This window comes from Pararge aegeria, chromosome 7 (assembly GCF_905163445.1).
Source record: "Pararge aegeria chromosome 7, ilParAegt1.1, whole genome shotgun sequence".
Taxonomy (NCBI): Eukaryota; Metazoa; Arthropoda; class Insecta; order Lepidoptera; family Nymphalidae; genus Pararge; species Pararge aegeria.
In genome coordinates this window covers 10,746,626-10,771,971 of record NC_053186.1, presented here as the reverse complement: position 1 = coordinate 10,771,971, position 25,346 = coordinate 10,746,626, and the positions used below count along the sequence as shown (strand labels likewise).

The window sequence follows — 25,346 nt, the reverse complement described above, 5'->3', positions numbered from 1 at the left end:
TAAGTGTCAAGCAAGATGTTTGGGAATTTTGAAATTTTACGTGTGTAAATAATAATTTTGCGTTTAAATTGTGTACTAAAAATTTTCAACTTAAGAATAAAGGAATAACACAAGTCAAATTTTCATTAATAATGAACTGTGCTGCAGAAGAAGAAGTTAAAAACTTTTTCCAAAACCCTGATAACAATGATTCTGAATCTTCGGAAAACTTTCAAATTTACATCACAGAACTTTTTGAAAAAAATGGTATATTAAGCGATTTACGGGCTTATTTACGAGGGCATATCGTTAATGTTTTAAAAAGCGCTGAAACAGGTATATTCCTACAAATCTTAGATTATCCTTAGGTACTTCATACCAAAGTACGAAATTGTTTGATTGTTTGTCCCTCGGAGATGGAGAAAATTACTTCATCTACAGCGGAGAGATAGTATTGTGAGATAAGCCCAGACACTGTGAGATGGATTAGAGGAGCATTTCTGTTATGGCCTACAATTCATGCACATATTATCAACTTGGTTATAACACTTGGAAATGGATAGGTGTAGTTTTATACAATAATAATAAAGCTAAAGAGTTAGTTCTTTATTTTAGCAAGCCACTGAGCTACCAGTTGGGTTTAAAAATATTTAGTGCTTTTGTAGCCCAAACTAATAGTGCACCCAGGCAGTCAATGTGATGGAGGGTGTGTATTGTGTAGAATACACACTGAATAGTATGGGAATATTATCATAAGTTGCACATGGACAAAGTTGCGGGTACTAGATAAACCTGGCCATGCTTTGCTGTAGGTACCTCACTGGCGTTTTTGTAAATGTAATATTGTGTAAACTTTTGAAGCCATTAATCAAATTTTTTATAAAAATTTGTTGTATGAATTTACTTACATCAATTATCATAATACAATTAATTAATTTATTTGTTTGTTATAAGTAGCCTGACAACCCACAGTGGAGCTGGCTTCTGTTTATGCTCTAAAACTCTTAGGATATAGTGGGTTGATTCTACATGTACACTAATTTGCAACAAGAACACTCTCTCCTGTTGAAAAGGAGGCACGTGTCCTAATCATTTTAATGAATAAATAGACACTTCTTCTGTGCCTGGGCCTGTCTCCCTAGTTGACCCAAACTATCCATTGTGCATTAAGAAGAAGAGAATGTAGTCACTTTAAAAACTGTGTTAGAAATGGACATTGTCTAATGAAACAATTCCAACACATATTAAAGTTGTCTCAGGATGTTTACAATATTTATTGAGTATTTATTTACAAATAAATTTGGCATAATGTTGCAATAGTTAGTGTTTTTCATGCTGACATTCCAAAGATGCTGTGACAAGGCAATGCAATGTAAGACAAATATAGCAATGTAAGGCTCTAAATATCTCAAACTGCCTTAATGTGAGTTGGATCATTTTTGTTTACTATGTCTAATGTACTGTTTATAGATGTTATATATCTGAATACATGTCTATGTTCAGTCTTTTGGTGATTAATGTGTTTTTGTACCTGCCAGGTGTAACACCAACTTTCCAGAAGCATTTCACCCAACGTTTAGAACTTGTGTATCAAGCATTAAATATGTTGATAGCAGAATATTTACTCAGATTGGTAAGCATTCAGATTGTGAAACATATACAAACAAATGCAATTGAAGTATCTGTTTGTTATTAGATTTTAATAAAGGTATAAGAGGTATACACAGAACTTCAAGAATCTGTGGAAACAGAAGAGTCTGTCTATTCTTATGCCTCTTAATATATGAAATATATTATGATTTGTTATATATGTATAGATTATTATACAGTTATTTTAAACAAATTTTGTATATAATTTTTAGGAGTTTAGCTACAGCTTTTCAGTGTTTCTGTCAGAGATACCTTTGGCTAACATGGTGTTCACCTTTGCGAAGAACCTTCTACAAGCAACAGACACAAATGCCCTTGGATTACGATTTACTGAGAATGATGTATGGTCTGTTCTACATTACTTAGGTAACTAAATAAATAAAAATATTATGACAATACACACATTAACATCTAGCCTCAAAGCAAGCATAGCTTGTGCTATGGATACTAAGATGACTGATGAATAATGTACATTAATGCTTATAATATACAGATAAACACTCAGCCACTGAAAAACATTCATGTTCCTCACAGAAACATTTCACAGTTGTGGAAATGGAACACACAGCCTTGGACTAAGAAAGCAGAGTCACTTACGTAACGTAATCTTTGCCTACAGATTTTAGTTGTACCCTAAGTAAATAAATAGACAAGCAAGAAGGAGAAAAAAGTTTAAACTTCACAATAAAACTGGACTAAATATTTTTTATTTGTTTGAATGTGCTCTATCTCGGGAACTACCAGTAGTATTTGAAATATGCAATGAGTTCAATTCTTGAGAAAGTCTTGATATCATCACACTACTATAAGAGCTAAGAATAGTTGATGGAGGTTTGAATGCAAAAATTTAGTGACTTAGAATTAGTAGGTATTAGGAGTTTGAATGTTGCGCCCGCCATCCGGTCCGCCGCGCCCCCGGTTTTTAAATCTCTAATATCCTCTAAGATAACTTGTAATTTCAATGATATACTAGAGAGGATAATTTCGATCTACATGGAATGCTCAACATATCTCATCTATTTAAATGGATAGTGTTTTCTTTTAAATAGCGTATTAATACGATTTAGCGTTCCACTACGTATTATATATATATACCTATACATAATATAAATATATATAACAAAGAAGTATATTAGTTATTCTCATTATATAGTCAGTTCCATCATAGGATATAAGTAGGTATATATTTGCACTTAAAAATCTCTCTTTTTAACATTTTTCAGGTTTAAAATGTGACTCTGTGTATGCAGCTAAAATTATAAACTTGTACAAGCATGGAGATTCACCATTATTGCATTGCATTCTCAAGTGTATTCCTATGTACAATAAAGAACCAAGCTGCTTGCAAGAGGGTGAGTAAAGAATATCTATTTTCCTTCAAACTTCAAAACCCATCCAATTACTGACTTGGGTCAACGTTGCTTACCCAATAGACTATTATTTCGTGTTGCAACGAGGCCACAAATTCTCTCGATTAAAATAATCGAGAGAATTAGAATAGCCGCCATTTGTGATGTATAATAGGAAAGTTCAGACTGGTCACTGGAGTAGGTCCCAGGAACGTTCATTTGCTTTTGGCAATGTTTATGTAATTGAACGATTCAATCTACAAGAACACGAATAGATATACTATTATCAGCGTAGGTACCTACACTTCAGTCGTGTTGAAATATGTTAAGAGTAGTTAATATCTGTATTTGGTATGGTACAGTGGAACAATTCGTTTTATATATTGGATCCAGTAGTTTATGCGGCTGAAACCGTAGGGCACAGATATTAGTTAGTAAAATATGTCGAAATGTACTGAAAACCTTAATTGTGGTTTTTCGTAAATTCTAAAACCTAAAAATATAAATTTATTATATTAGTTATTAGTAGTATGTACTTAAGTGTGTAAATTTATGTATTGTTTATTTTAATTGCGATTTCCCGTCTCTCATGTTTTGTTGTGTACTATCGGTAAGGTTACCTGGCAGAGATCACTTTTAGTGATAAGGTCGCCTTTTGCTTTTAATTTTTTTTTTAACTATATTTGTAATTTCTCCTTTATTACGCAATAAAGATGTTTAAATAAATAAATAAAATAAATAAATCAGAGTTAGAAGACAAATTAAAAAAAGTTAAAAATTGAGTAGGTACTATCAACAGAATAAGTATAACATTAGCATAAAATATGTTTTCGAACGAAAACAATGTAAAACAAACCTAATAATAAAAATAATAAATCTTTTATTTGCTGAAAAAACTGACTACATAAAAAGTACATACAACACAACAATATATCGAGGAGTACATAACAAAAGATCTTAGAAAGATCTTATCTCGTTCTTTTGTTTATCAAATACTGGTTGGTTATTCTAGATGAGATAATCCGACTCCCGATCCGAATTCCGAATAAGGGCCAAAGGGTCCAACCAAAGTTAAACATACCCCTACGTACAAAGAAGTCTAGAATGTTACAATATGATATATACTAAATTACACCTCCCTTGCTTGACTCTAGTCCTAAAAGTATGAAGCATAAAAGATTTAAAAATGAATAAGGAAAGCCATACAAAATTAAGAGTTTTCAAATTGGTTCATTGTTTTTCTGATAACAGCGCCATCTTTCGGAACAATGGGTCGTTTTTGCACTTTAAACTTGTGTCATGACAATTTTGTGTTGGTCAAGGTAAAGGTACAAGTAAACGCCAGCAGATGTCGTTTGACATTTTACTAGAAATATAGCATCGCGCTATTAAGATTTTTCCTGCAAGAATGACTACCGCCGTGTAGCAATATTTCGTTATCGCTTCTCGGCCTTTTGGCTAAGATCAAAGTGTAGTATCTGTTCTTTTCAGCTTAATATCTGAAAGTTCCCACAATGTGGGACCAGTATATTAATCTGATTTTTGTAAACCGACGGGATGTTCGGGGCTCGCTCCACTCCCGTCACGGGTCGGCCCGGCATTGCAGTGCCGCCGGGATCGGCCCACATAATAAACCTTATCGATAACATTAGCCAAGGTCAGCTGTCTTAGCGATAGCGAATTTCAATACCTCCATTGATTTTGTATATATTTCACTACGTTATGTATACTATTTCTATGAAACCATATTATGCTAATAAGACTATCATATAATAGGTTGGGGGAAAATGTCTTTTCGCATTATAGTATGTATGAACTTGTAATAAAATCTCTTTGGCTTTACTATTGGTAGCTGGCTGGTTTTGGTATCATTAAAAGTTTAAATTTAAAAGAAGTTTAAATTTTAAAGAAGATAATTTCAAATTCAAATCAGGAAAATCTGTGATTTTTATTTGTTTTTCGTACTGTGAAGATGAAGAAGTGAATCTAATGAAGAAATTCGATACATTTGTAAATTTTACTACAAAAAAGGTAAAAATGCAACGCAAGCTGCGATAAAAATTTGCGATGTTTATTATGTGTATTATTATTATTAGACCTAGTGCAGCGTCTGTGAGAGTTGCACAAATTTTGTTTGAGCGTTTTCAATCCGGAAATTATGATGCCAAAGATGCACCTCGCTCTGGTCGCCCTATTACGGATCAAATGGATGCCATTTTTGAAAAAGTGGAGCAAGATCGGCATATCAGTAGTTACGACAACATAGCTGAAGAACTGGAAATTGACCACAAAACAGTTTTCGGCGCATTTGAAAAAACTGGGTACACAAAAAAGCTGGATATTTGGATACCTCACGAGCTCACTGAAAGAAACCTAACGAACCGTGTACTCATATGTGATTCTTTATTACGACGTAATGAAACCGTACTATTTTTGAAGAAGCTGATAATTGGTGATGAGAAGTGGATCATGTACGACAAGAACGTGCGAAAAAGGTCGTGGTCAAAGGCCGGTCAGGCTTCACAGACTGTGGCGAAACGCGGGTTAATTCGCAACAAGGTGATGCTGAGTGTGTGGTAGGAATGGAAGGGCATTATTCATTATGAGCTATTACCACCACGCAGGACCATCGATTCTGAACTCAAATGCGTACAACTGATTAGATTAAAGCAAAAGGTTGAGAGAAAGCGGCCAGAATTGATCAACAGAAGGGGTGTGGTTTTTCATCATGATAACGCTAGAGCTCACACATCTTTAGCCACTCAGCAAAAATTAAGAGAGTTTGGCTGGGAGGTGTTAATGCATCCGCCGTATAGTCCTGACCTTGCACCTTAAGATTTCTGTTTCGGTCTCTTCAGAATTCTTTAGGCAGTGTCAGGTTAACATAACGAGAGGACTGCCAAAACTACTTGTCGCGGTTTTTTGATCAGAAGCCCCAAAATTTCTATAGCAATGGGATTTTGTCACTAGCTACAAGATGGCAAGAGTTATTGAACAAAATGATACCTACATACTCTAGTTAAATGTAAATAAACTATATTAAAATATGTTTAGAATTTTCATAAAAAATGCGAAGAAACTTTGTCTCCAACCTAATATTTATAGGTTAACTCGGGAAACATCTTTCGTAAATTTTGTATGAGACCCGAAGTTTAATTAACGGTCTAATTAACGTCAGTATTCTAACGTCTTCATTGTTTGACTGGTAATAGTGACATCTCTGACAATAGATCTTACTTGCACTACTCGTGTCATAAGTGTTAATACGTTGCTCTAGGTAAAAGAACACGTAAACGCCAACAGATGGCGTTGTTTATTTCACTAGAAATGCGCATCGCGCTATGAAGATTTTTCCTCGCAGAAGGACTACCGTTGTGACGCATTTTTTCGACATCGCTTCTCGGCCTTTTGGCTAAGATCAAAGTGTAGTATCTGTTCTTTTCAGCTTAATATCTGAAAGTTCCCACAATGTGGGACCAGTATATTAATCTGATTTTTGTAAACCGACGGGATGTTCGGGGCTCGCTCCACTCCCGTCACGGGTCGGCCCGGCATTGCAGTACTGCCGGGATCGGCCTAATGAAATAATCTGAAACAATATACCATGAAATCGCGAGCTTCGTTATGCTAAGTTAGAGCCCAGTAACTTATCTATTATATTCAAAGATGGGTAATAACAGACAAATAAGGGCCATCTGCTTGGTTAGCCAAATAATAATTATTACTGTAATAAAAGTGGTATCTTGATTTTGTGCAGTGATCGAATCAGACGAATGCCTATCATCGAGCGCAAAAAGTGCGGAATCCTACGAGGACAAACCTAAGAAGTGCTTTCACGGAAGCCACCTTCATAAATGCAAGCACTACGCCTTCTGTAAGAGCTGCCAGAAAAGACTTCTGAGATTGAGAGAGAAGTACAAAAAGCGGAAAACGGAGATGGGAAAGGTAACTTTTGTTTGGTGGTAGTTTTTTAGGCTTCAGCCGTGGCTAGTTACCCGCCTACTGACAAACGTGCCGCTAAGCGATTTAGCGTTCCAGTACCGACCGAAGACGGTATAAAACTCTACCCCTACCAGATTAGCCCAGGCACTACTGGCACAGGTTTCTTTAATAAGCATTCTTGTACTGTTATGTGAGCAACCGATTAAAACTTAGGCTTAAATCGGTGATAGCGTCATTTTTATAACAAAAATTGACCGACCAAGCAGATGGCCCACCTGACGGTAATTGGAAAACCGTCAAAATTGAATTTTGAAATATTGAACATTTTTGAATTTTGTGCCTGTAATTACAACGATAACCACGCCCTTCGGAACGGAACACAACACTGCTGCTTAGCAGCGGAAATAAGAATGGCAGTAGAACTTCCCGTATATTGTAGTTGTGAAGTTATGTTTTCTTAAAATGCTTTCAGCATGAAAAACAGTCAAGTATTAACGCATTGAACGTTCAATCGTTTATGAATAGCGTCGGTGTCATGGAAAAAGGTCTTATTGACGAGGTGCATAAGTATTTTTATATCAGAACTCTTAAGTTTGAATCGGAGTAGTTTAATTTAGTTTTTAGTTTGTCTCAAAATGTTTTACAGTACTTTTACAATTGATTTTTGAAATATTTGCGGATTTTTATAATTTTTTTTTTACGTCAGTTTATTTGTTTCATTAAAAGTATACTACATAATATAAAACATATGTAAACAGTTTCTTAGCTCGATAATGTATTGATGATATTTTTTTTTTATCATGTACTTTATAGAATTAAGTACCCTTTTCAGATAATGTTGATATTTTCATAGAAATATTTAATATTAGTATGTAAAGACTAGGTTTTGATATGTTCGATCCGGGGTAGATAATTTTTAGAAGTCCTAAACTAATTTTGACGTATCTTATGTTCACAGACGGTTAGAGGACTTTGTGTTGAACAATAGAGACTAACCGTACTAAATCAAAACACATTAGGTCGTAAACTTTTTGGTAAGCAAGAAGAGGAATATAAAAAAAAAAATGTGCAGATAAAGCCGCGGGTCGGTGCATGCGTGCGTGCGTTCTTTTGTGCGTGTGTGCGTGCGTGTGTGTGTGCGTGTGTGTATGTGTGTAGCATCGTATTTCTCGAAAACGCGTGAACAGATTTCGATTTTGTTTCTTTGTTTGAAAGGTGAATTATTCGGGAATGTTCTTAGCTATTAGCTATGAAGCTATATCACAACTCCCTCAATATGAGTATCAAATGTAAGGGCTTGACTAGTATAATACTATGCAATATAACAAATTTCAAATCCAAGCTGCCACCACAAAATGACCAGTTACATTTTTTTCCCCCAACTCGCACAAAATGAGTATCAAATGAAAAAGCTGAAATCACTGTTACAATAATTTACACTATATTAAAAATCAGGTTTTTTTTTAAATTTTTGAATTTATATATTTTTTTGCGCGCACGAAAGTGTCTCTAATTTGGCAAACTTAAATTTTTTAGAAAAAATTAGTGCAGAGAATTAGGATTTATTGTCCCCGCAAAAGGGCCACGGGCAACAACCACAAGACGCCGACAACGGCATATTCTCTGTGGTGAGCAACATGGACGATGTACGTCAACCGTGTGCGGCGAGTCCATATAAAATGAATAAAAAAAGTATAGAAAATTTGCCAGTGCCGGTTTTTTGTGGTTTTGGCCCGTATACAGGGACACTTAAGATACAATCGGTCGAGTTTTGACCACTTGTATACATCGATCATATTCCACAATTCAAATGTTGCGTTGTAATAGGATAAACTTTTCACAGATGTTTCAACAGTTAAAAACCGTGTACGAAGCCGAAGTTGATATTATAAAGGAGGAAGAGGAAAGGAGGATCAAACGCTCCATCGCCAACCACGCGTTACAGCTACAGAAACACCGAGAGAAGGTAACTTATATACTTATTTTAAAGAAACTTTTAATGCACGTTTGCATTTTTTGGGATTAGCAAAAAACTCACTGTAGCAAACCACGAGTGAGGTTTACTCATATAGAAAACAAAACGTAATAATTTTACAACAAATATTTGCCTAAATAGCCCATTAAATTAAATTAAATATCTTTAAATATTGTTTTTATAACAACTCATTCTTACTCTATTCATTAATATTAAAGTGTTTGTAAAAATATTCACCAGATCTCGGGAAAGGACATATTCTACTTTATATCGCGAAAAAAGGTTTAAAGGGTTATTATAATAGGGGATTCAATTGGGGATGAAACTTCGCATGCAAGTCCAAACAAAGTCACGCTTTCATACCAAACTCCGGAACCGACTTTGATGAAATTTGTTACAAAATTAGACTCGACCTTGGGAAAGGACAGAAGTTGACTTTAGTTGTAAAAAAGGACGAAGTCGCAGTGAGCAGCTAGTTTGAAATAAAGTAAATAAATTGTTACAAAATTGGGTAATTCTATATCTATTGTGGAAACCACATATTTATTATCGTTATGAATCATCATATTCAAATTCAAAATTTCTTTATTCATGTAGGCCTATCACAGGCACTTATGAAGCGTTCATACATAAATGTCTACATAATTGTAAGGGGATGGTGATAACTTCGACGTTCGCCAACTTAAACCTAAAGCTTCGAGGGTTCCAAACGCGCCCTGGTCTAAGAAGAGCCCACAACAAACTTAGCCGGGTAAAATTTATTTTTTGTTATCACCATCTCACAGTAAATTGATATTCAGCTATGAAGCTAGAGCAATTCACACCCATTTTTTTTATCGTTTAAGTAATCCTTAATATTATAATAGGATTTTTCTGTAAGCTTACGTTTTATATAAACTATTAACATATCAACCCATTAACGGCCCACTAAAGGGCACGCTCCTACCCAAAATGAGGAGGGGTTAAGGCCGTAGTCCACCACTCTGTCCCAGTGCGGATTGGTGGACTATTTTGGTGGTGCTTTTTTCTCCTAAACTTATTTTAGTGCCCATTTAATGTATTTAGTGATGATTTTAATGCTTGGCATCTTATTTAAAGATGGAGGAATCGTACAGAGCTCGTGAAGCCGAATTGGAAAAGAACGTGCATCAGAAGAAGAAGTTCCTCTGGGGTCTAGCACGCGCCTTGAGGAGTCAGCACGAACATATGACCTTGGCTATGAGGGACGTGCAGTATGAGACTAAGAGGCTGGCGGAAAAGGTGATTTTACTCCGGCAAAGCTTATGAATCATTATCATACTAAATTCAAAGTCAAAAATATTTTTATTCATGAAGGCTCGGCCCATAGATGGCACAGAAAATGGGAAAAGTTTGTAAGTTAGCGTTCCGCGGGTGTGACGAGAAGCGTGTGCGGGTTGCTTTTACTGTTTTTGTACGCAATGCACTGCATGCAATAAAGACTGAATGAGGGTTCTGTATGTTCTTAATTCTGTGGTGGCGCTCCCTCAAACTGAATAGTTGTTGCTCCAAGTTACTTGAATTATGTGTTTATTTGTAAAATATTTATATAACTAGTCTTTAATTTTATTAAATTCATTAGCATTTTAACGGATGTGCTTCGGAATTCTTAGTTAATCAATAAATAGTTTTCAAGAGATAAGTATACAATTATATTTGAGTCACAGCCAATGTTCATAACATTGTGTCGGTGGGCATCCTTACTAATAGTATAAATGCTTGTTTGTTTGTCCTTCTTTACACCCTAACTAAGCAACCGAGTTGAAAGGACGGAGTGTAACATTTACTACTTTTTCTCTCAGGAAATTCTCAGACATGCAGGTTTTCTCATGATGTTGAAGCAATTTTAATTGCTGAATCATAATAGATAGATGAGATAATATTATTATTGTCTAGGAATCCGGTATAAAAATTCAATTGGACGAAGCGGAGCAAATACTCAAGAAGCGAGGTGAGGAAATGCGCAATCAAATATCTCAAGAGCTGATCGTACTCGAAGGGAATTTGGAAACTATGAAAAAAGAGCGTGACACCATAAACAAAGAAAGGGATGAATTGGAAAAACTCAAAAACAGCTACGAAATCAACAACAAACTTATGAATCAAAAGGATGTTGATGACAACGTCGATTTAAAAACACATTACATTAAATTAAAGGACGAAATGGTTATACTAAAGAGCTATATAGAATCCACGAAGGAATCGAAATGTCTTATAGAAAGGGGTACGGTGACGGAATTGGGTGATGGGGTGATGAATAACAGTGTTGGTGTTAGGAGTGATGATGACGACGATGATAAACTGAAAGGCAGCCAGGTGATCCATGATCTAAAGAAGCAGAAGAATGTGAATTTTAGTCAAGTAAGTGGCCGTTCGCAAATAGTTTTAATTTATTACTTGTGTACTTGTTATGTTTACAACCAGGAACCCAGCGAAATTCAAAATACACGAAATTTCATCAAAATCTGTTCTAGGTTCTATGGATTATGAAACTCGAACACCGTTCGGCCCGATAAGGTATAAATTATGTAAGAAAGCGTGAAATACTAAATATAATGTCTCTTATTATACCTGTCCAAAAACAGGTGTTATTGAAAAAATTACCTACCACAATTAACGAGACTGCCAGTACGAAGTGGTACTAGTAATAACTTAATAAGACTTCAAGACTGAGCTATTTTTAAACTAAATAATAAGTTACCCTAATATTAATAAAAGTACAGTGTGGTTTTCGTTATGGAAGCTCGACAACAATCATGTTTTCATCTTTTAAAGTTAATAACTGAAACTGATGTGTGTGAGAGGTCAAGCGTATAAGTGGCTCGAAACTTATGGAAAAGAACGGTTACAACTACTGAAATAATAATATATAAATAATACTAAAAACATATATAGGTCCGAATTTAAAATCATTGAGCGAGCCGTGCATGTGCCACAGGGCAGTATAATGGGTCCGTTTTTGTTTCTTACATACATAACACAGTACAATAATTATAAATATATATTATGGAATTATCATCTACCAGTCCAAAAAACCTGCTTTAAAATTCCAGCACGGCAGTGTTAAAATAACTGTCATTGAAATAAGTAAACTCGTAGATATCATTTACGACGGCTGTAGCTGTAAACAACACATTGATGTTGTATGTGCTAAGCTGAATAATTTAGTTTACGCTCTGAGAAGACCCCGTATGAAGCTCACGTAAGCTGCAGTCCATTATTCATGGAACTACATGTGCTACCTTTGCCAAGCATGTTTATTAAAGATATATGTATTTTGATTAAAAATGTCCTGGGTATTTTAAGCGCAAGGAGATTTTAATCAAAATCAAAGTTGTTCAAACAAACTTATGATGTAGGTCATGCCTATCCAAACTTTTAAGATAAAATTAAAGCACTGGCTGGTGGAAAAAAGTTCTTATGATATGCTATTCTATTCTATTTCTGCTGCCCTAAGCTGTTCTGTGCTGTTCTGTTCTTTTCTATTCTATTCTGTTCTATTTTGTACCGTTCCATTCTATTCTATTCTGTTCTGTTCCATTCTGATCCATTCTATTCTGTTCTGTTCTATTCTATTCTATTTTGTTCTATTCTGGTCTGTTCTATTTTGTTCCGTTCTGTTCTGTTATGCAAAGTAAGTCGGTATATTTAGGTTTGTTATAAAAAGTAGATTTTTATTGTTTTTTTAACAATATTTCATTGTATCTTTATGTTTCCTAAATGTCCTTTCGAACTTCTGTAGTCCGTTATTCTTATCACGTGTCCAGCCCATTTCCATTTATTTTTCATAGCCATAATTATTGCATCCTTCGTTTGAAGTTTTTGTATTAGTTCCCATTTTGTGTATTCATCTAGTATACAGGATGTTTGGTGCATCGTGTGCCAAATCGAATCTGATGATTGGAGGGGTCTTTGGCTATCTCTTCAGCCCTCGTAAAAAAATCTTGCTCAAACGGTTTTTTTTATACTGATTTTAAATTGTTTTTTTAAAAATTGTAAAAATTCTACATTTAAATTTTAATAAAAAATAAAGTTGTTAAGTATTAATTAATTTTCTTTTTAATCTTTAATTTGTAACGTTTTACGCTTCTTTTGAAACTAGAATTACACGCCAGCAACATCTAGTTTTTGTTTTACAGCCCCGCAAAGTTTTTTTTACGTAAAAAAATAAGCTTGAACGTCAACTTTCGGTTTTAATAAAAAAAAAACTAAAAGTGATCATGTTCTTCCAATTTTTTTAAAACATCTCTGGACTGTCCCCTTTCTAATGGTGTGCAATATGCCATGAAAAGTAATTAGTAACATCACTAATTTTCAAATTTTCTAAACTTGGTCGCAATTTTCTAATATTCAACAGGTGAAAGAAAAACAAGGGTTTGCGTAAATAACACTCACAATTCACAAGGCAGATGACATTTTCTGTCTCTTTCATAAAGTTATACGCCCGTTGTTCGTTTAAACAGGCAAAAATAGTTTTTTCACTCTAGTTATTTAGAGTTCCTGCAAAATGATCTGCCGGAATTATTGGCCGAGGTGCCCGTGTTTAATGAAGATGTGCCCATAGTATTTCAAAATGACGGCTGTCCCGCGCATTGGCGTTTAACTGTGAGGGAATACCTCGATAATGTGTTCCCCAATTCGTGGATTGGGCGCGATGGGCCTATTGCATGGCCTCCACGTTCCCCAGACTTAACTCCGTTAGATTTTTATGTCTGGGGACGTGCCAAAGAGCTAGTATACGCCACAGAAGTCCCAACGAGGGAGGTACTAATACAACGCATAGAAGCGGCCTTCGGTACAATTAAGAACGAAATACGGCTTCGGACTACAACTGTAACAATACGTCAAAGATGTCGGGCCTGCATTCGAAACAGGGGTGAACAATTTGAGCAGAATTTGTAAAAATTATGAAATAAATGTTTCAAATGCAATGTATTATTTTTATTTCAAGTAAAACCTACGAAATTTAAAAATTTTACCTGCTTGTGAGTTTTATTTACGCAAAAACTTGTTTTTCTTTCATCTGTTGAATATTAGAAAATTGTGACTAAGTTTAGAAAATTTGAAAATTAGTGATGTTACTAATTACTTTTCATGGCATATTGCACACCATTAGAAAGGGGACAGTCCAGAGATGTTTTAAAAAAATTGGAAGAACATGATCACTTTTAGTTTTTTTTTTATTAAAACCGAAAGTTGACGTTCAAGCTTATTTTTTTACGTAAAAAAAACTTTGCGGGGCTGTAAAACAAAAACTAGATGTTGCTGGCGTGTAATTCTAGTTTCAAAAGAAGCGTAAAACGTTACAAATTAAAGATTAAAAAGAAAATTAATTAATACTTAACAACTTTATTTTTTATTAAAATTTAAATGTAGAATTTTTACAATTTTTAAAAAAACAATTTAAAATCAGTATAAAAAAAACCGTTTGAGCAAGATTTTTTTACGAGGGCTGAAGAGATAGCCAAAGACCCCTCCAATCATCAGATTCGATTTGGCACACGATGCACCAAACATCCGGTATGTATGTTCTAAATTTTTCTGTCCTTTTTTTGTGGTAGTTTGATTCTAAGTTCGGCTTTCTATGTTTTGGACCAAGTCTGGGAAACACTTTTTATTAAGCTTTTATTAAATAAACTATTGTTTTGATGTGATGATGCATGCTAAGAGGCGGTGATAAGTGAGTGAGTGATTTATAATATAAATGGAAAACTTTTCTTTCAGACAAACCTAGATGAAATCTATCGCCAGCTGAGTCGTACACCCAGCAGATCATTAACTAGAGTTTACGAAGGCAGCACCACTCGTATACGGGGTTCGGATCCCGGCTGTGCCACATGCAACAACTGTGATAATGGTGGTTCTAATTGTGACAGTGGCACAAATGTGACATCCAATGGTGCACAGAGCAACCACGGTTGCGATGGGTGCCGCGGTTGTAACCAAGCCGCGATGTTCCAATTACGTGAGGAGAACGATCGGTTGAAGGCTTTTGCTAGACAGGTAAAGTTCATTTTTTTTAATAATGTTTTTAGACGTTACCAATCATGAACAGTGTGATGTCAACGTACTAGAATTCAGAACGTTGTAAACTACCTAAAATAATAATACGTGACTGATTTATTCAAATTTTTTCATTTCCACTAAAATATAAATATACTTAGCTTGTGTTTTGAGTAATAAGATGATCAATGAATATCTTTGTGAATAATACACATAAATACTTATAATATACAGAGAAACACCCAGACACTGAAAAACAATAATGTTCATGACAAAACCTTTCCCAGTTGTGGGAATCCAACCCACAGCCTTGGATAAGAAATCAGGGTCACTGCGCCCACTATTATTCTAAGTGTTTACTTATAGCAACCCTATTGAAGATAAAAGACCGATACGCGCTTAGTACCTACGCTACGCGACGCGCGTTTGCATGTGACGTTATGGCTGTTTCTTAAAATAAAAACTATGGCAATAGTTTACTCAAAAACTATTAGCGTATGGTTTCACAGATAAGTCTTGAAGACAGTATATAATGTACCTCTAAAACCTCTGAAGAATTATTTCGGTTTTCTTCTACACGTTGTATACTATATTTACATAAATATCACATCACTAATGCATATAAATAAAGATAAATATTTGCTTTATATAGCTTTACTTAAGGGAGTTTTTGTTTCGCAGCAACGTGAGCACATAGACTCACTGTCGAGGGAACGTGAACGTCTACAAACACATCTCGTGACCAATTCCAGACCACGCACAGCGCCATCTGTTTTGGCTAGCAATTTCTTCCCGACAAACAGGTAAGACGCTAGCCCAGTGGGTAGGACTTCGGTTTCACTTTCGCGGGGCCGAGTTCGATTCCCAGCGAACTTTTCTAAGTTATGCGCATTTTTAGCATTCAAAATATCACTTGCTTCATTGCTGAAGGAAAATATCGTGAGGAAACTTGCATATCTAGAGTTCTAAGTTATGTCCTCAAAGGTGTGGAGTCCACCAATCTTGACTGGGCCAGCGTGGTGGACTAGGGCCTAAATCCGTGCCCTTTAGTGGGTAATAGGGTGATATGATGATGACGACATGTAAGCCCTTGACTGGTAACATCCGGCTCCGCTTTCATCTCTCACAAGATATAAAAAAAAAATTTAAAATGTAAAATGGAAATTTTTGATATTGGAAAAGAGCAACTGCTGAGTTTCTTGCCGGCTTCTTCTCGGTAGAATCTGCCTTCCGAACCGGTGGTAGAGTCACTACACACAGACAGACTTGACGTTTCGAAAGTGCTTATATTAGGCCTACTTTAAATAAATGAATTTTGAATTTGAATTTAGAATTTTGATGATTATTCAGTCTAAGATGGTAACGGGCTATCCTGTTAGGGGGTATGGCAGTTAAAAAGTCCTTACCCCTAATCGGTTCCTCATCGAACTGATGGTGGTAACTTGCAACAGCTGAAGCACCACACCAGACAAGACCAGAAAAAAAAACGGAAATTATAAAACTAAAAAGTTATTCCCTGGATTGAACCTGTAAGCTCCCATTAAAAACAGCGTTCGCCTATGGGCCAAAGCGGTCGACTTATTATGATCCATCTAGGTCTGAATATACTTAGTTTTTTTTTTCTAACTTGCGGTATACTAATGCACCTAAACAATATTTTTGTTACTTTTTAGTATACAATTAACTTCAAATTGTTAAGAAAATTGTATATTTTTTTATAATTTTGAAACATAATGAATCACTCCGATAATGAAATCCTAAGCACGTTGGCAGAGGGTCTGGACTGCTCGATTTTCAAGCACTGGCTTTCGGTGCACCGTGAGGCAAATAGAAAATAAACTGTAGTGATTTGTTAAAGGTTAGGTATAAGAAAACCCATAAACTATGACGAACTATGTAATTAATGATTATTATTATGACGGACGTGAGTTTGCAATATTTTTATATTGCAATACTGTTACTTATTATTATTATTTTGTTATTTTATTTATCTTTTATATTCTAATAACTGGGTTTATACCTTTCAATAAAGATTATTATTATAAGTACTTTACACTCAAAAGCAATGAATGAAGACAAGTTACGAAAATTTTTGTTGTCTTAAGTGTTTATAATTTAGAACGAATCCCACGACGAGCGCCAACGCGTTCGGATGGCGCAAAGGCGCGGGGGAGGAGCTGAATATATTCTCTACAAGCGAACCGCGGGTAATACTACCGGGCGAACCGGTACCTTTTATCGGCGTTTTGACGGACCGGCATAGTGATAGCAGAAGGTAAAGTAATTTCATTACCGCAGCGGCCATTAAAAAATTCATTGTTGAACGTATAAATGTGACCAAGGCTTGTACATTTCTAAAATAATGCGCGGAAATTAAAACTAAGTAGAACTGTTCAAATTTACGGGATGGCTTTGCCAAGTATCAGCTTGATACCCTGGATTCGTTGGATCGCCTCATCATGAAGGCTCATCGGTGACCTAGCCAATAAAAAACTTCAGAGTTTTGAACATCCTAGCAAGGTTGCCTGCCTTTCGGTATTCTATAGGTGAGAGAGAGTTTGCTCAAGAACTATTTAATCTAGTGCCCCCCTCGCCTTTTTACGATTACGATTATCGAACCGCGAAGCGCCGTAAGGATCTGCATCCCTACGTGGTCCACGTGGTGGCAGTTAACTTAAAACTAAAGCTAGGAGGGTTTCAAACGCGCCCTGGTCTAAGAAGAGCCCACAACAACCTTAGCCAGGTTTTTTTTTGTTATCACCATCGAGTTAATGTTTAGCTATGAAGTTAGAGCAATTCACCCCCGAGCTTTTTTATAGTACATGTTATCCTTAATATTATAAGCCTACGTTTTATATAAACTTTGAACTTATTGAGAGACATCTTAAGGATTTCATTTGTTATAAAATGGTACAATTGCCCTTAAATTAATTTTTACTTCTAATATTAATATTGTTACAGTCCACTTTCTTTATAAATTTTGTTATATTTTTATGTACATAAAATCAAATCTTTAAATACATATGTAATAATTCGCATGATTGTCTTGTATCACCAGGCATCTGATAAGCCAGTGGCGTGCATTGCGGCGTCGTTTGTCCCCGCAGACCAATCCACGGCCGGTCGCATCGATGGAACGTAGTTCACAACATATTACTGGTACGTTTTGTCTTTTAATATATATACATATTATATACTTTTCTTTAAACTTATTATATAATTTTTTTGTTATAGACCATGCCGAAATAAACATACCTTTGCAAGAGTCAGATGCGAATCTAATAAATGGCGGAACTACGCAGGCTCTTGTCAGGTAAGTTACAGGACTCTGAATATTCAAGTTATTTACCGTTTACACACATTAAATATGGCAGCCTCGTTGGTGTAATAGTTAGATAGATAGATAGATAAACCAAACAAATGGTAAATAAATATATATGCGCAGAGGCCTTATATCTCCTCCAAAAAACCTTTGTTAGCATGTTCAATTACAGCTCACAAGATCCTGGGTATGATTTCTAGGTCGCGCCAAGATTATTAAGGCATTGGATTTTTCTGTTAAAAAAAACTCGGAACCAGTCCGGTGTTAGGAAATTATCGGCGTTTATCCCCGTGCCTCGGAGTGCACTTTAAAGGACCCTGGCAGTGTTGTGCAAACATACACAAAAGCACTGCCTACTCTATTATGCGTGTTAAAAGTCGTTAAAACCACCAACCTGCACTGTTGCAGCGTGGTGGGTCTTTGCTCTAACTCTTTATCTGTTATGCGTGAGGAGATGGTTCGTATAGTCAGCAAAGGGCAGGATGTTTGCTTCGGGCCAGCTTTGCAAATACCATCATTTCAATTTGCAATCCTATAATTACTGAAATGAAACATAGAATAGGTTACTTCTGAATATAATAGTTTTAAAACTATTATTGTTACTAAACTCGGTTTAGTAGTTTTAAAGTTAATAGGTTACAAAATAACAAACAAATCTATCCTCTTTATATTATTAGGTAAATATAGACCCACTTTCTATACCCATTTACAACAGTAGACAACGTGAGATTTGTAGTAAAAATGTTTAAAATACCTTTATTTGTCTCAACACGTGTGGCGTAGCGTTACATATGAGAAACATTTCTATGATAAATTCCAATTGTTTCTTTCAAGTGATAAGCCGCAAAAAATGAGACCCGCAGTCGATAAACCAAGAGAGAAAAGTCCGAAGACATTTCTTCGGGAGGCGAAGGAAAAGTTAAAAAAGTAAGTTTTAAGAACCATTTACCTGTTTTTTTTTATTACTTAACGCATATTATTTGGATAATATTTACACTTGTGCGCAAATGCTCGGAGAATTGATAAAGCTGTGGGACAAGATACATTTTACATTTTCCTAGGGGAAAAAAATTTATCCGGGACCTCTTTAGATGCGATATAAAAATTTCTTAACTGATTTGAAAATTTGTTTTAGCAATAATATAAAAGAACCACCAGCGCCTAGGGATAAAAGTCCTAACGCAATGTTACGTGAAGCTAAAATGCGTCTCCGAAAGTTAGAAATCGAGGCGGAGGCAGTCGAAAAGTCCTATTTGGACTTTCGAAAACGACAGTCCGAATTAAGGGAAGAAAAGCAAAATTTGGTCCTAGCAGAAAGTTCCTTGATCAAAACTGTTAACAAATTAGGTAAGTTTTAATTCTAAATGGGTCAATATTTTTTTAAATTACTTCTACCAAACTTGTTTATGTCTGAACCTCTGTGCCTTAATCTTAACACACACACACAAAAAAAAGAGTGTCATCCCGTTACGGAAAACGGCATGACACTCTCCTATGCAGTCATGTCTCCATCTGCAAAAAGTAAAAAGCCTATGTTACTCTTCGCTATTTTATCTAACTCTATGCAAAATCAAGCTGATTTATTCCTTGGCTATGGCGTAAAGAAAAGACCAACTAACAAATACACTTTCGCATTTATAATATTAGTAAGGATAACTTCTATCATGTTTGATGTTTCACATTCGGGGTTTCAATAAACAATACCAGCATAAATATCTCCAAGAGTAACATTTACAAATAATTTTCAGAAACAAAAACAAGTAAATCATCGCAAAGTTTAAATGCACCAGAAAATATAGCAAATGATATATTTGATTGTGAGAAATCATCGGAAAATATGAAAAAAGACTTCGACAAATATTTGCGAGAGTACCAAACTAATTTCGATATAGGTAAAATATATTTCCAAAACAAGAATTCAGCAATCCAAAGAATAAAGCCTATACCTCCATCTCATAATATCTGTGAAGAAAATGAAGAACCAAAACAGAAAAATATCAATTATCTCGAAACGCCGCTATCCGAATTCAGAAAATTTTACCAAACACAAAATAGAACCAAGCGAAAAGTTAAAAGTCCTATTAGTAAAGAAATTAAAGAATTAGAAACCACATCAGAAGCCCGAGAAAGTGACAAAACCGTTGAATCCAAAAGCGAAAAGAATAGTAGAGAAATAATTCGCAATATTAAAAATAATAAGCGAGCTGAACTCGAAATTTTAAAACAAAATATTAGTAAAATTTATAACCTTCCTGAAACTAGTACTCCTAACGATACTGGATTGGGTAATATTCCTGAAATTATAGTAACTAAAACGAATGCAAAAGACGATAGTAAAGAAGAATTAGAAGAAAATGTAGATGTTCAAGAGAATAAACTTTTATTACAAGTTCAAAATGTACGTGAAACTAATAATGTTGGTGTCACAGAATCAAAACAGGACCTTTTAATGATCGTCGAAAGTTCAATTGACAATAGAGACACTTCATCATCTGAAAATGAAAACGAGGAACAAAAACTTTTTACACAAATTACTGTTATCGTGAGTCCCAAAGACGATAATAGCTCTACAGTGTTAAAATCGCCTTGTAAAGAGCTTTCTGAAAAAGTAACTTTGAATAATGATACTCTTAATGCAATATTTCATACTGAGGATAAAGATTTATCTAGTGTGGACATGAAATCAGAGTTAAATAAGGATGGTTTAGAAAACGAGGTCGAGAAAGACGCGCAAAAGGAATACCTTGACGATTTTTCAGCGGATGTTGACAATTATTATAATACTAACAGTATATCGGACGGCGGTAAAAACTCTCCAATATCATTACCAAAAACATCGGAAGACGAAAACTTTTGGGAGAACTAAATTACTTGTAAAGCCTAAGCAAATTCATCGGCAAACATAAACATAATATAAAATTTATGATTTGAAATAAAAAATGTACTAGAAACAATTATTAAAATCATTTCAGTTTCCATTTCTTTAAAGGAATTGTTAACGATATATCATTGCTTTTTAGGGTAACATTTAAAAATTCATAAAAATATGCAAATTTTACCTACCAATAAAATTTTTATTATGTTTCCATAGACGTCCGAAGTCCATTATGAGAGAGTACATCGTCTTCGTTCCGTGTTCACCGCTAGATGGCGTTGTACCTATCCGTAACCTGCGCCTGCGCCTCAAGCGCCCTCCGTACGAAGCTGAGTGAACTAAGTTACTTACGACAAGCCGCCATGTTCTCTGATCATTGTTCGGCTCATAATACTAAAGGGCTGAGGATAAACACCAGGAAGACCTTAGTCTGGACTTCGGACGTCTATGGAAACATAATAAAAATTTTATTGGTAGGTAAAATTTGCATATTATGTGTTCCGATTGACGTCCGAAGTCCATTATGAGAGAAATGTTTGTTATCTCCTGGTGGCTTGTAATAAAACGCAACAATGTGATAATCATTAAATTATGCAATATTCAACGAAAATACTACAATACATTTGGAGAGTACTTTCAACATTCATCAAAGCTTCACTGCAATATACAATAAGGATTAGAATGACTGTTAAGCAATCGAATAATATTAAATAATCAAAGTAAACCACTACAGGGCACTTGAGATAATTTAACAAGGAATATGGTCTACAGTTTAATAAGCAGAAAAATATTCCGCAAGAGATTTGTCAGAAGCATTTTGGCTGGGTTGATCTATCTGTTTTTGATAAAATTTTCGAAATGTTGATTCATGTTGCCAATTTGCTTTAGACAAAATATCATTAATGGGGTAGTTTTCTATCCAGTTTAAGGAAGAGACCGCCGATCTAAAGCTACCAGGCGAGGCCTTTATACCGGCATCTATGAGGATCCGCTTTACCCAACCTCCGATGATTGTTGGACTAGCTGCTCTAACTGACCCTCTCGTTGTAATAAAGAGATTAGAAATTGTGTTTCGGTATTCTTTTGTCACGCTAGACAAAGTCCTAAGCCAGAAAACTGGGTCAACGTTCCTGTCAGGTGCTTTACGTAATAACCAACTGGACTGCTGATGATGGATACTATCAGTCTTAGATCCAAATTCCGGGTGCAAGATAATACTATCCTCATTATCTATGAAGTGCTTTGAATCGCAGTGTAATAGTGAGAGGTCGTGTACTCTACGACTAGAACAAAGAAGTAGTATAGTGGCGGTACGTCTAGAAACATCGTATAAATTACTGATGTCGGGATTAGTTTCTTTGAGGTATCTAATAAGGATTCTTGCATCCCATATGGGAGCCTTAGGCGGTATCGGTTTCGCTAGAGAAATCGCTTTTAAAACATGTTTTACGATGTGACTACTCGATATCTTCACATTGCAAGAAGTTTCACAAATAGATGCTATGGTTGATTTATGAACAAGAATGGTACGATAAGCCAATTTTTCAGTTAAATAAAGAAAAGCTAAGTAACGTGCTACATCTGCTGGGTTAGGAGAATGACAATTTAAATTATGTTTCTGACACCACAACAACCACTTCTGCCAAATGGGCTTATAGGTTCGAAGAGTAGATGTTCTCCAACACGATGATAGTAACTCTTTCTCCTGGACAGACCAGTTGTCGGTCAGTGCGTCCCACCCGAAATGAGCCAGGCTTCCAGATGAAGGCTGGACACCCGAGTCGGCGGTCGTCCCGTGAAGGTGTCTACCAAGTTGCGCTCTAGGTTCCGGATCTTCGTTGGGCGTTTTAGAGCTCGGCGCTTCAGGTCTGGGCGCCAAAAGGGTTTCGTCCACCTGGGTGCAATTATTATGTACCGGCCTTCCGCTTTGTTTAGGTGGCGCAGTACACGCGGGATGAGACCCGGTGGTGGAAAAATCCAAGCTAGATGGTATGTCCAAGATTTGCTGAACGCGTCGTGATAGCAAGCGTTCGAGTCTGAAAAGTCTCTGGTAACATAATTCGGAACGACGTAAGCGTGTTTTGATGCAAAGAGATCTATTTCGGGGGTTCCCCATAGGCTGAAGATTCTTTGATATTCTACTTGTTTCAGATGCCATTCGGAGGCTGTTCGATTTCGGGAGAGGCCGTCGGCCTCCACGTTGTATATTCCGGGAAGGTAATGAGGAACTAATACAACATCGAGATCGTCCACTAGGGCTAAGAGCTGTTTGGTCAGTTCTAACAGCGGAAGTGACTTCGTCCCTCCCTCGTTTTTCACGTATGACACAACGGTTTTGTTGTCGCTCTGCACGATTACTGAAGATTTTCTGAGGACTGACCCCTGCGCTGTTATTGCAGCTATTACAGCGTACATCTCTTTGAGGTTGCAATGCCATCTTCTCTGATGTGGACTCCAAACTCCGTGAATATTTTTGTTGTTTACTACAGCACCCCATTGAATATCCGAGGCATCTGTTATCAAGTAGTTTACCGGTTTGACTACGGGATGTATCGGTCTCTGTTGATTGATGTTCTCTAACCACCATTCCAGTTCGATAGATACCTCTTCGCTGAAACGAGTAGTTTCTAAAGGTTCTTTGCGAAGGAGATTGCAGTGACGCTGCAACGTCCGGCAATGCAACCTTCCCCGATGGGTGATGAAGGTTGCAAAATTGAGGCACCCTAAGAGGCGTTGCGCCTGCTTGAGGGTCCATGAGCCTGCAGCTAGGAGAGACAGCAGATGATGGCGTATTCTGCTTACTTTTTCTGGGGGTAGGGACGCTGTATTGGTGTCGGTGTCCCAGTGGATTCCCAGAAACTCTACTGTCCTTCTCGGAGTGGTGACAGATTTTTCTGTGTTTAGACACCAACCTAGGCTGGTTAAGAATTTGATGGCCATCATTACCTGAGTTCGGAGAGTCGTTTTGCACTGATGAACAATCAGGTAATCGTCTAAATAGACTACTAAACGAAGACCTTTCATACGGAGCATTTCTGCTGTCCAGTTTGTGACTGTGGCAAACATTCTCGGCGCTGATGCCAGGCCAAATGGTAAGCACGTCATTTGCAGCAGGAAACCGTTGTAACTGATACGGAGGAAACGTCTGTGTTCTTGTTTGATCGGTATGTGGTAATAAGCCTGACTGAGATCCAGTTTGACCATCCAATCGGCAGGCTGTAGAAATTCGGGCATCTGCTGGTAACGGAATAGATGAAAATGTCTTGGCATCATATAACGATTCAAAGCCTTTAAATTGAAAATCACTCGACTCTTTTTGCTGTTCTTTTTTATTAGAAATAAAGGTGAGAGAAACGAGGGCGTTGTTGGTGCTGGTTCCACAATGTGTTTTTGAATCATTTCCTTTATTTCGTAAGTCATGGCTGGTGATACAGGGGTTCGAAATTTTTCTAGAATTTCTGAAGTTGGCATAACCAATGGTGGACTCTGATTCAATGGAATACGAGCCCCTGAAATTATTTTGAGCACAGGATTTGGAGGTTTGTAATGCTGCCAGGTGCTTCGGTAATGCTGTAAGCAACCTCCTGAGAAAGTCGGTGAGTCATTTATTTCGATTTCCTGTTTTTCTTCCACTTTTGTCCTTTTGTCCCCCTCTCTTTTTTTCTGTAGCAGTGAAATGTCTTTTGGTTCGAAACTCTTTGTATTGGTTATGTTTCTTTGTTTTATTTTGCGGATGAAAGGTTTTATTCTGATGAAATGATGAGGTAGACGGCTCTGGAGATTTCGGGCGGGTAGTTCGCGGCGGATTTTGTTTCTCTAATTTATCTAGCCCCCCCATCTTACTCAAATAGGCCGATAGACCGTCTGGATTAAATATGTATTCAGACGATGGTGGAATCTTGTCAATATCCTCACGAGCGTACTTCGACTTCAGCTGCTTCAAAAGTGAGCGACGCCTTAATTCCATGACCTCAGCACGCTTGCCGCAAACTATTTGCAAGATATCCTGGGTGACGTTGGTATATTTAGATTCTCTACCAAAGGACTCACTGATTTTAACACATAGAGAACTAGGTGTAAGTTGTGTATCTGACTTACCTGCCCAGTTAATTATTTCCTGTAAGGATTGATTAACACATTCATTTTGCGCCAGAAGCGCGTTAGAAAGGGCCGCAAAACTTCTTTCCATTTGAAACCATCTCAATGGTGACAAGGGGTCTTCAAAACGCCTGA

General features: G+C 36.3%; 2 protein-coding genes and 2 non-coding genes across 6 annotated transcripts; 3 read left to right on the top strand and 1 right to left on the bottom strand.

The window, feature by feature from the left end:
- Nucleotides 1–26: 26 nt before the first annotated feature.
- Nucleotides 27–21,279, top strand: LOC120625339 (uveal autoantigen with coiled-coil domains and ankyrin repeats-like). Of its 3 annotated transcripts, none has more exons than XM_039892373.1 (17): nt 27–315; nt 1,518–1,612; nt 1,842–1,995; nt 2,853–2,981; nt 6,736–6,923; nt 7,393–7,479; nt 8,764–8,886; nt 9,994–10,155; nt 10,810–11,274; nt 14,638–14,916; nt 15,598–15,719; nt 17,036–17,191; nt 17,975–18,075; nt 18,151–18,229; nt 19,073–19,165; nt 19,374–19,585; nt 19,987–21,279. In XM_039892373.1, the coding sequence occupies exons 1-17, from the start codon at nt 132–134 to the stop codon at nt 21,102–21,104; spliced, it is 3,747 nt and encodes a 1,248-aa protein (XP_039748307.1). In that variant the 5' UTR covers nt 27–131; the 3' UTR covers nt 21,105–21,279. The 3 variants fall into 3 exon arrangements, with proteins under 3 accessions (XP_039748307.1, XP_039748308.1, XP_039748309.1); XM_039892375.1 differs by lacking the exon at nt 27–315 and adding an exon at nt 1,339–1,402; XM_039892374.1 differs by lacking the exon at nt 7,393–7,479.
- On the top strand, nt 4,417–4,609 carry LOC120625474. Its single transcript, XR_005658802.1, has one exon. It is a non-coding gene; the product is annotated as a U2 spliceosomal RNA (small nuclear RNA).
- LOC120625475 lies at nt 6,371–6,563 on the top strand. Its single transcript, XR_005658803.1, has one exon. It is a non-coding gene; the product is annotated as a U2 spliceosomal RNA (small nuclear RNA).
- A 136-nt stretch (nt 21,280–21,415) lies between the features above and the next one.
- On the bottom strand, nt 21,416–24,801 carry LOC120625347. The gene has a single exon (XM_039892384.1). The coding sequence runs from the start codon at nt 24,582–24,584 to the stop codon at nt 22,839–22,841; it is 1,746 nt and encodes a 581-aa protein (XP_039748318.1). The 5' UTR covers nt 24,585–24,801; the 3' UTR covers nt 21,416–22,838.
- Nucleotides 24,802–25,346: the final 545 nt, after the last annotated feature.

What these genes read in the sequence shown, in the direction of transcription:
- LOC120625339 (XM_039892373.1), top strand. Translation starts at nt 132, where the DNA reads ATGAACTGTGCTGCAGAAGAAGAAGTTAAAAACTTTTTCCAAAACCCT. An exon ending in CGGCATAGTGATAGCAGAAG is followed by an intron (nt 17,192 to 17,974) that starts GTAAAGTAATTT and finishes TTGTATCACCAG; the next exon opens with GCATCTGATAAGCCAGTGGC. An exon ending in ACTACGCAGGCTCTTGTCAG is followed by an intron (nt 18,230 to 19,072) that starts GTAAGTTACAGG and finishes GTTTCTTTCAAG; the next exon opens with TGATAAGCCGCAAAAAATGA.
- LOC120625347 (XM_039892384.1), bottom strand. Translation starts at nt 24,584, where the DNA reads ATGCCAACTTCAGAAATTCTAGAAAAATTTCGAACCCCTGTATCACCA.